Below are 11046 nucleotides of genomic sequence, written 5' to 3' on the forward strand. Positions count from 1 at the left end.
TCAATTGTAGAACATTTTATTTTGAGACTCACTTCTTTCATTTAGCATGTTTTCAATGTTTATCCATGCTGTGACATATACCAACATTTCATTCCTTTTTATTAATGAGTAATATTCCGTTGTATGTATATAACACATTTTATTTACCCGTTCATTGGTTGATGGACATTTGGGTTGTTTTCACACTTTAGTTTTCATGAATTGTCCTCTTATCAAATAACCCTCTCTAGATTTGATAATATTCTTTGCTCTAAAATCTACTTTGATATTACTATAGCCACTCCTACTTACTTTTGTGTTAGCATGGTATATCTTTTTCACCCTTTTACTTGTAATCAGTTTGCTCCTTTATAAAGTGGATTTCTTGTAGGCAACATATGGGACTTGCTTTTTTATTTTGACAATATTTGCATTTTAACTGGAGTGTTTATAAATCATTAACAATTACGATTATTGATTTAATTTAGTTTAGACCTACCATCTTGCTTTTTGTCTCTCTTTTTTTTTTTTGGTCTGCTTTTTCTTTTTCAACATAGTTTTGGATTAACTAAGTATTTTTTAGGGTTCCATTTCATCTCCTTTTTGACTTATTAGCTATAAACTATATTTTTCATTTTTTATCAGTTGCTTTAGGCTTTAAGCATTTTTAACTGTGGCTACTCTCAAATAATATAGAAAATATCACATAACATTTCACTTTGGAGCACTTGAAATGTGGCTAGGATCACTGAGAAATTGAATTTTTAGTATTATTTTATTTTAATCAAGTTAAAAATAAAAACTGATAACTTGGTTATTAGAAACCAAGATAACTTGGTCATTATATACTTGGTATACTTGGAATAACTTGGGTATGGGTATCTTTTTCTTACTATACATTTTATGAAGTCTAAGTATAGGCTAAGTATTTCCAAATAGAATTTAGCCTTTGAACTGAGATGTAAAATCCACGTTGGATCCCAAAGACTTAAAAAGGAAAAAAGACTGTAACTTATTTTGTTAACAATGTTTATATTATGATTACTTGCTAAAATACTATTTTGGCCATATTGGATTAAGTACCATTAAAGTTCGTTTTACTGATTAGTTTTACCTTTTAATATGGCTATTAGGAAATTATAAATTTCATTTGTGGTACTATTTTTCTTTTGACAACACTGGTATGAGCAGCTTAAATACAAATACTTCCATTTTCTCCTCTGCCTCTATTCTATTGTTTTCATACATTTTACTTCTCTATCTAAACCCCATAATATATTCATGGTTTCTCATAAATTTTTGCTTTAGTCTATTATTTTTAAAAGGGGTTTTAAAAATTCTAAAGTTCTTTTTTTAAAAAAAGGATTTCATTTATTTATTCATGAGAGACACACAGAGAGAGAGAGAGAGGCAGACACAGGCAGAGGGAGAAGCAGGCTCACTGCGGGGACCCCCATGTGGGCCTCGATCTCTGGAACCCGGGATAATGCCCTGAGTCGAAGGCAGATGTTCAACCGCTGAGCCACCCAGGTGTCCCAAAAATAATAAAATTTTTTATATTTGTCTTCATAGTTTCCATTTTTGGGGGTCTTCAATTCTTTGTGTAGATGTAGATTTCCATCTGGTATCATTTTCCTTTTACATGATGGATTTTAATATTTTTGTATTTTAAGTTTGCTGGTGGTGAATTCCATCAGCTTTTGCATTCCTGAATGAATATGTTTTTATTTCGTCTTCATTTTTGAAAGTTTTTTTTTTTTTTTTTTTTAGAGAGGAATGGGGGTGTGCAAAGGAAGAGAGGAATGGCATGTGCAAAGGGATAGGAGTGTGCAAAGTGCAAAGGGGTTGTGCAAAGAGAGATACTTTTTAAAAATATTTTATTCATGAGAGACACAGAGAGAGAGAGGCAGAGACATAGGCAGAGGGAGAAGCAGGCTCCCTGTGGGGAGTCTGATGTGGGACTCATCACAGGCCCCCAGGATCATGCCCTGAGCCAAAGGCGGATGCTCAACCACTGAGCCACCCAGGTGCCCCCAATTTCTGCTCTTCTGTAATTTCCAATCTTTTATTCCCTTTGGATTTACTCTATATTTCTTTTTCTAATTTCTTAGAAATATTTAATACATTTGTTATAGAACTTTCTTTTCTAAGAAAAGCATATTAAGGCTAACAATTTACTTTGAATTACCACTCAACTACATCCCACAGGTTTTGATATATAGCTTTTTCTTAATAATTCAGTTCTAAGTATTTTAAATTTTCTATTATGACTTACTTTGACCTTTGAGTCATATAGAAATGTTTTCAAATCTTCAAATTTTAAAAATCTTATGACAATAAATAAGTGACTACAAACATTATGCCATTAATTTCTAAGTTGTGCCATAATTGCATGTAGTTTGAAAGTTGATGAAATGTGCTTTATGGTTTAGTATGTGCTGTTTTAGGGACATGTGTGTGCTATGTTCCATGCATGCTAAAAAAGAATGTATATATTATTAATTTACTCACATCTTTTATATATTTACTAATCAGTGGAATTTGTCAGTTTCTAAGAAAGATGTATTAATTTCCCCAGATAATGGTGGGTTTGTCCACTTTTTTCCTTGTAGTTCTGACAATTTCTTATGTATTTAGATGCTAAAGTTGATAGTTTTACATTGTTCTGGATCAATGCAAGAGTCCTACCTAAATACAGTGGAACTTTGGTTGAAAATTAGTTTAGATTTTACAGAATGCTTAGTGAATGACATACACAGAGTGCTCATTTTAACATTAACTGTATTAGCCAAAAACTGGACCAAATATCCAGATAAACTGTTGCATATTCATACAAGGGAATACTAAAACAAAATTAAAATGAATAAACTCATGCTATACAAAATTTGTGGAAGGATCTCATAACATAATGTTGAGTATAAGAATCCACCCTCACAAATGCATATTGTGTAATTCTCCTATAAAGTTCAAAAACAAGCAAAACTAATCTATGGTGATAAAAGTCACAACAATGGTTATTTTTGGAGGGTAATGACTGACAGAGGGCACAAAGGAGGTTTCTCAGGTGTTACTGGTGTTCCCCATCTTGACCTGGGCAGCGGTTATGCAGGTGTGTTCACTATGTAAATATGTTTCAAGCTGTATACACTTTTGTGCATTTTTCTGAATGTAGTTCCATTTCAGCAAAATTTTGCTAACAAGTAAAGATAAAAAGACTTTGTGCTCTTTATAAAATAAAACCATGGCAATTATTTTGCTAAATATTCTATTTTACCTATCCTTTATTGTTTGTAATAATAGTCATGATACTCTGATTAACACTTCATCACTTAGCATTTCACTTAGCCTTAGCCTGTGCAGCCAATGCAGCTTCTTCACGCCACTTAGCTTTCTTTGCCAGGTTCCAACTTGTTAAGGATTCATGTCGTTCTGCAGCCTGAAAACAAACAAACAAAAACAAAACAAAAAACAAAGCAAAGCCTTGTGACTGTCTGGAAAGAATCTTTTTACAGATAGACATATATAGGAGATACTCCAAGAAGAGAAGAAAATTAACTCAAGACATCTGTCACAAATAATATCCAATAAAAATGATCCTTTGGTAGAGAAAAAAGTTTTTAAGTTGTTAGACTTCTAGTCAACAGGATGACTGACATTGGAAATCGGCCCTGACTCCCTTGGCACACAAAGACATATTTTTTGGATAAAAAATAACAAAAATATTTTCAAATAGTTATGCTCAAAATCAAGAAAGGGAAATCCTTAGGAATCAGAATGGGAAGATCTCAAAAGGCAGGGCATAAGCAGGATTGAAGACAGGATAAGGAGGAATGGCTTCAGGGAGAGGGGCAAATAGGGTTTTTAACAGCTGTGGGCTGGGAGTTTAATCTCTACACCAATAGGTGAGGCCAGAGTTAGGATCTGGGGTTGGAAGTATCAGATACTCCAAAGAAATGACTACAATCCCTCACACTAGCCCAAGGAACTGGCAAAGAAACTAGGCATTTACTGCGGGGGTGGGGTGGGGGAATCGGCTCAGAAAAGGAAGGATGATCAGCATCATAATTAGGATGGAAAAATTCTATCTAGAAAATAGATCTGAGGGAATAATCTAAGTGCAGTACAGAGACACAAATACAAAAAATAGAAAATAAAGTTAAGAGACATGGAGAATACAATTAGACGTTCCAACATACATGCATAATATGGAAAGAATAGGATGGGCGAAGAGGCCATATTTGAAGTTATGAAGGCTTAGACTTTTTCAGAAGCGAGGGAAGCTATTGGTCTTCAGACTGAAGAGTGTACAAAGTCCTTAGCAGAATAAAAAAAATGTAACAGATATTGATGAATGCCTAATCCACCCCTCACACTTAATATATCCACAGTACAGGACTTGGTGTGTTTTGCCTGTCGTGTCTATCAGTTCTCTCCCCAGCTTTACACATCTCCACAAATGGTGGCACCATCCACCTTGTTGCCGAAGTCAAAAACTCAGGCTTTTTGGTTGTTTCTTTCTTCCATTTTCTTTCCTCTTCCCACATCAAACTTACCACAAAGTTCTATCCTTTCTATCTCCCCAAATATATCTCAAATTGCTAACCTTTTCTCTACCACCATCTATCACAACCTCAGTTACAATATATGCATTAATTATTTAAAACAAAAGATGAATTGGAGACAGGCAAGAAGGATAGCTGTGAGACCCTTTAGAAAAGACTGCAATCAACTAGGAAATAGATGTTGGTTATCTCAGACCAGAGTGATATCGGGAGAGATGTTGAGGAGTGGTCCAACAGTAGGTATATTTTAAAGTGGAGTCAACAGGATTGCTGACGTAGAATGGCTTACTTGTGAGCAGCTGGGAAGATGATAAAATAGTGAGCACCTGGGCAAGGCCTTTTTGGAGGGGGTGGTCAGGGAAGGTCTCTGATGGGAGTGAGAATAAGCCAGCTATGGCAAGACCAGAGGAAGGAAGGAAAGCCTAGTGACAAAGGGGTTAGCGTATTTAAAAAAAAATAGGAACTAGTGTAGATGGAGCATAATGAACAAAGATGTTATAAAACGAGGTGGGTCTAGACAGTATCAGACTCTTGTCTGTCATTTAGGAGCTAGAGAATTATCACCTTGGTGGACAGTCATTTTATCTACAGGAGGCTATATACGAGAGATGACAAAGTTTCTATTTTTGTTTGAATATTTAAGAAATATTTAGGAAGTTTCCCATTTGATGAGAGTCATTTCAAAGCACACATTCTCTGCCACGCTAATAGAAATGAATGGATACGTACATAACATAGTAAGCTTACAGCTTCAGTCCTTATGTGAATTACTGGGCCCAGATACTCTCAAAAACCTAAAAAATAACCCAGGGGAAGAGTCACAGAACTAGGGAGAATGGTAATCAGCTACACGTGCCCAGAGAGCAAAGATGTATGGGCCCAAGCAAACCCTTCTACATGATGCGGCAGCCAAAACTTAGTTCCAACTCTGGCTGTGCTAATAGGACATAGTTCACCAACAAGGAAGTTACAGTCATGCTCTGATGGGTCCAGCTGCAAATGCCACAGTGAAGAGGGACACTGATAAACTGCAGTGTGTTCAGAAGAGAGCTCAAAATAGAGGGAAGTTGTTAGAGGGGAATTAAGACTGGAAAAGAGAAGACTTGTGAGGATGTGTTAGATGTCTCCCAATACTTGTGGGGCTGCTCTTCATGGTAAAAAGCAATCAGTAGATGAAAGGATTTGGGGAAACAAGAACACAATTAGAGTAATCAGCTCTTAATTTCTCTCTGGAAACCACGTACTGGAGATGACAGGGAAAGGGTTCACATACAGGAATTAGACACACAAGTTGACCTTGATCACTTCCAACGTTTGCCTTTTCTAACGATTTAATGATTCTATGTGATAGCCTATGATTGAGTTCATGACTTAAAGAACGATCTAGTCTGGGTAACTTTCATACAGCAAACTTCTTTTTGTGCAGATTTTAAAACCGGCTATGAACTGTTTTGTTTTTGTTTTTATCTTATAAACAGAAACAAGCTTTGGTTCCTCCTGTCCATGTAGTTTGCACTTGTGGACTCAAATTTCCATGAAAGAAATTGGTTCCAGGAGGACAGATATTTATGGGTGGCTCAAGGTGTTGAAGACAAAATTGTGCTTACACTGAAAGCACAGCACAATAAACCCCAAATTGAGAACAAAACTCATAATATTTCTTGAAATTCACCTGTACAGCTTTATTTTAAAGAGAATACTCACCCTTTTGGCTGACGCTATCACTGCAAAACAGGCGATAATGGTGAGTCCAATCATTATGTAACAAGCTTTCACTCGAGCCTTGTTTCTTGCAGCATCTATCATTTCTGGCCTAAACCAAGATGTGTATTCTGTTAATTATATTGGAGCAATCTGCTTTTTCTCACTGGTATGATAGATAATCATTTGTTATGTAAATATTCCCCAAATTTCCCTCAATGGCAACCGCAGATGTGGAAGACACATCCCAAACCTAGCCTGTTACATTACCAATTTTACCAATTTCAAATTAACAGGTATATTTAGGTCTGAGTTACTGTCAGTCAACATGAATCTACAGTGTAGTACAGTTTCTGATTGTTCAAAATATAATGACTAGAAATGATGGTCTGACTCTCCATCATTTTTTAGTCATAGATCAGGGTAAAGAATTTATGTATGTCTATGACTCGTGTTCATTTGCCCCTCTATTGTTAAGTGAGCTTCATTTTTAGTTTTTTTAAAAATATTTTATTTATTTATTCATGAGACACACACACACACACACACACACACACACACAGAGGCAGAGACACAGGCAGAGGGAGAAGCAGCTCCCCATGCAGGAAGCCCGATGTGGGACTCGATCCCGGGACTCCAGGATCATGCCCTGGGAGGCACTAAACTGCTGAGCTACCCAGGGATCCCCTTCATTTTTAGTTTAGTCTTTTAAATATTTTATTTATTTATTTTGAGGGGGACAAGGGGAAGGGGCAGAGGCAGAGAGAGAGAGAGAGAGACGATCTCAAGCAGACCCCCACTAAGCCAGGAGCATGAGTTGGGGCTCCATCTTAGAACCCTGAGATCATGACCTGAGTTGAAAACCAAAAATCATCCACATAACTGACTGAGCCACCCAGGTACCCCTCCCTATTTATTTATTTATTTATTTATTTATTTATTTATTTATTTATTTATTTTCTATTATTTATTTGAGAGAGAACAAGCAGTGGGGAGAGAAGAGAGAGAGAGAGAGAGAGAGAGAGAGAGAGAGAGAGAGAGAGAGAGAAGCAGACTCCCTGCTAAGCAGAAAGCCCAGTGTGGGTTCGATCCCAGGATCCAGAGATCAAGACCTGAGCTGAAGGGAGATGCTTAACTGACTGCACCATTCAGGCTCCCCTCTCCTTTTAAGTTTTAAACAGATCGTTTTTTAAAAAAACTTATTTATCTCATTTTATTTTCTCATCAGGCTCCCAATCCCTTCTTGCCCCATCCCATCCAATCCTGAATGGAAAGGTCCTTTACATTTTGTGAGGACCACTATGAGAGAAAAGGTATTTTCTTTGTGGCTTTTGCATGAAGTTTTAAAAAGAAGTGATCAAAATCACAAAGATTTGTCAAAGAAAAAGAAAAAGTCACTTTCGTTTTCTTATTATTCTGAAATTTTATATACTTATTGAATACTGGGGAGACTTATTTATTAATATAAAATTACAGGCAAGTTGAGATTTTAGCAATGCTATTTAACAAATCAGTATTAAAAACATAATCATGCCCGTGGGCCTTTTATACTGAAATAAACTTTAACAATTGGCAACAAGTTTATAGATACACATGATTAAATAATGATTCTTGAGAATGTATGCAGCAGTAATCTTTCTTATCTAAAGTCAAGTTTAAATAGAATGTAGTTACATTGGAAAAAAATTCAGAAAGACAAGTTGAGATTTCTCTTAAGAATGAATAAAGTTTTCTTTAACTTTTCCACCAGTTTAAAAAGCACAGAAAACCAGTATCTAGCCTGTTTTCCTTAGATTTGAGACAGGTTAAGATGCACATTTTAAGATGTTGGTTGCAAACAGGTGAATATGAAGACATTATTAGATTATATTTGTTGCTGAGTTTTGTTCCAGATGGAGCCTAGAAGATATGATCTTTTCTACCTATCCATCTGGCTTTGATCTGCTATACCAAATTAGTTTAGCACTGAAAAAAAAAAAAAAAAACAAGAAAAACCACAACTATTATTAAATATCATTAGTGTGTGATAAAAAAAATTATAGGTCACTTGTTAATTACATGTCCATTAAGAGCATACAAAGTGAAAGCTGTTCACATTGTAAATCTAATACTCAGTTTCGGAGCCATATCCCTCTTAAATAACAATGCTTTAAAAAATTACAGAAAACAGCAAAATGAAAAATATTCAAATACTTTATTTAATGTTTCCAACCCCAAACTACAATTCCTTTCTTAGACATCTTATTCAAAGTTAAATTCTCCTGTTTATAACACTTCTTTTGACTGTGATCCTGGGGAAATTAAATGATTTCTGTAAAATGGTTCTCTTCACACATAGAGCTATATTAATGTAATCCTGGGCCTGCCGTCTCTTGATGAGCATTAATTTACAATACTGCAGCTTCTTTACATTCTTTTTTTTTTTTTTAGTTATCAGTTGATTTATTATTGAAGTATTGATTACTCTGTTATAGCACTAAAACTCAAAATTCCAAAAAATTAAGGACAGTGTTTTAGCTTTTCTGAGTATAATTTCTGCTTTGGGCTAAGTCTGTAGTTTCAGAGTCTATTCATTTTAAGACAAACAATCTTTGTTTTATAATATTGAAAAATGTCTCTGTGGTTGAATAAATGTTGAATGCAGATTCAAATCCATTGTTATTTCAAATTCCATGCCCATTCCTCATTAAATAATTTGATCCAAGAAAGGAACAAAATGTTTGAGAATTCATTATTGAGTGGACATTTCCCATATTTTTTTCATTTATTTGATATGCTTTGGGTAACTATTACATTATAAAGTAATAAAAGTGTTACTGAAGTAACATTGTGTGTCAACTACAATTTAAAGGATGTAAATTTAAATTTCAAAAAAATGTAGGTAATATGTGCACAGCAAAATGTAGGCCTAGTTTCCATCATCCATTCTACTAGTCATTGATTATATTGTATAAAAATAATATACAGGACATCTAAAATCCTTATTTGATATTATAGTTCTAGTCTCCCCATTTTTTTTAAAGATCAGTTTAAAAAGTAGTAGATTGGTTTTCTTCTTAGTTTCCTTCATTCTCTCTTAAAAATTGACTCCCTTGTAAAAATGCTGGGAAGTGGGATCCCTGGGTGGCTCAGCGGTTTGGTGCCTGCCTTTGGCCCAGGGAGTGATCCTGCGGTCCAAGCAAGGGTCGAGTCCTACGTCGGGCTCCCTGCATGGAGCCTGCTTCTCCCTCTGCCTGTGTCTCTGCCTCTCTCTCTGTCTGTGTCTCTCTCTATGTCTATCATGAATAAATAAAAAATCTAAAAAAAAAAAAAAATGCTGGGAAGTAGTTTGGGCTTGCATAAACCGAAACTGCAGAAAGACAGTTTTTACTTGTTTGGACTAAGTTAAATGTACCTTTGGGGTGAAGTCGTCACGTTGAGTTTTATCATTAAAGCGACCCTCTGTCTTGGGCTTGGGATGCTGAAGAGGCTAGGGATGCTGACCTCCGTGGGTCCTGGCCCCGGGGACACCCGGTGCTCGGTGGGCTGCAGAACCAGCCCCAGGCGTCTCCAGCCCCAGAACGGGAGGTCCCTGGACGCAGATTCCTCCCAGAGACTCTCAGGCCCTCCCAAGAGCCAGGATCCTTCGCTGGGCGGGGCAGGGAGCTGCTCCCAGGGCAGAGCGCCTCTCCCCCTCTGGGGACCCCGCAGGACCCGGAGTGCACGCGTGGGCCAGGCCTTGTGCGCGGCCTCAGGGCTCAGCTTGCGGCTCCGCGCTCTCAGGGGCAGGTGTATGGCCGGGGGTGGAAGTGCCCCCTGAACTTCTGGGTTTTCGCTCAACTTCAGCCTCTCCTTGTAAGCTTAGACGCCCACTGTCCCGTCAAGGAATCTGACCTTTAGCCGACCAAGGGGAGGTGATGCCCCGGGCACGGGCCGCGGCGCGCCGCACTTACGGGATCCGAGGCGGGATGTCCTCCATCGCTTTGAAACGCCCGGTCCACAGCAGGATTCTCTTATCGAATTGCGAAGGCTTGTGCTCGGCGGGAACCCGGTGCACCTTTCCTGCTGCGAAAGCGACAGGGGTGGACGGAGGAACCGACTGACCGACGGCACGGCGGCTCAGCGCACGCGCGCCCCCACCTCCCTCGGTCCCCCCAGCCCCGGCTCCGCGGCCGCCGCCCCGCCCCGCCCCGCCGCGCCCCCCTCCCGGGTGGTTCCCAGCCCCGGCTCACCGGGACCCTGGGGCCCAGAGCCGCTGGGGGCCCGGCCGCTGCAGTAGCGGGGCAGACCCCGAGGCCGCACAGGCGCCGTGGGCCGCGGGGCGCCGCGGAGGATGCGCCCCAGGCGGAGGCGCAGGAGGCCCCCGACGGCCGCGAGCATCCTGCGCGGGCTTCCCGGGCTCCCGGCCGCCGGCCGAGCACTGCTCCCCGCGCCCCGCCTCGGCCCCGCCCCTCATCCCCCCGGCCCCGCCCCGGCCCCGCCCCGCCATGCCCGCCCCCGCCCCCTCACAGCACTGGCCCCGCCCCGGCCCCGCCCCTCGCCGCGCTGGCCCCGCCCCGGCCCCGCCCCCTCGCCACACTGGCCCCGCCCCCGGACCCCGGGTCCCGCAGCTGGACGTGCGCACTCGCTCCCCGGCTCCGCCCCGCGCCCGAGACCCCGGCCCCGGGTGGCACGACCCTGGGGGCCGAGTCCCAGGCTGCGACCCGCCCGCCTCTGCGGGAAAACTCTCGGAGCAGATTCACGACCCCCTGAGACTGCTCCCTGCAGCTCCTTTTAAAGGCATTTTTCTTCGTATGGAGTAGAAACGCGTTTCCCTCCGTCTATC

At 40.1% G+C, this 11046-nt stretch overlaps 1 protein-coding gene across 1 annotated transcript; it reads right to left on the reverse strand.

Moving 5' to 3' along the window:
* On the reverse strand, window positions 1–10612 carry FAM162B (family with sequence similarity 162 member B). Its single transcript, XM_038526637.1, has 4 exons — window positions 10454–10612; window positions 10175–10286; window positions 6246–6354; window positions 1–3415 (listed from the first exon to the last, which is right to left on the reverse strand). The coding sequence occupies exons 1-4, from the start codon at window positions 10599–10601 to the stop codon at window positions 3317–3319; spliced, it is 468 nt and encodes a 155-aa protein (XP_038382565.1). The 5' UTR covers window positions 10602–10612; the 3' UTR covers window positions 1–3316.
* Between the last annotated feature and the right edge of the window lie 434 nt (window positions 10613–11046).

The sequence above is a fragment of the Canis lupus genome, chromosome 1 (genome assembly GCF_011100685.1).
Source record: "Canis lupus familiaris isolate Mischka breed German Shepherd chromosome 1, alternate assembly UU_Cfam_GSD_1.0, whole genome shotgun sequence".
Lineage (NCBI taxonomy): Eukaryota > Metazoa > Chordata > Mammalia > Carnivora > Canidae > Canis > Canis lupus.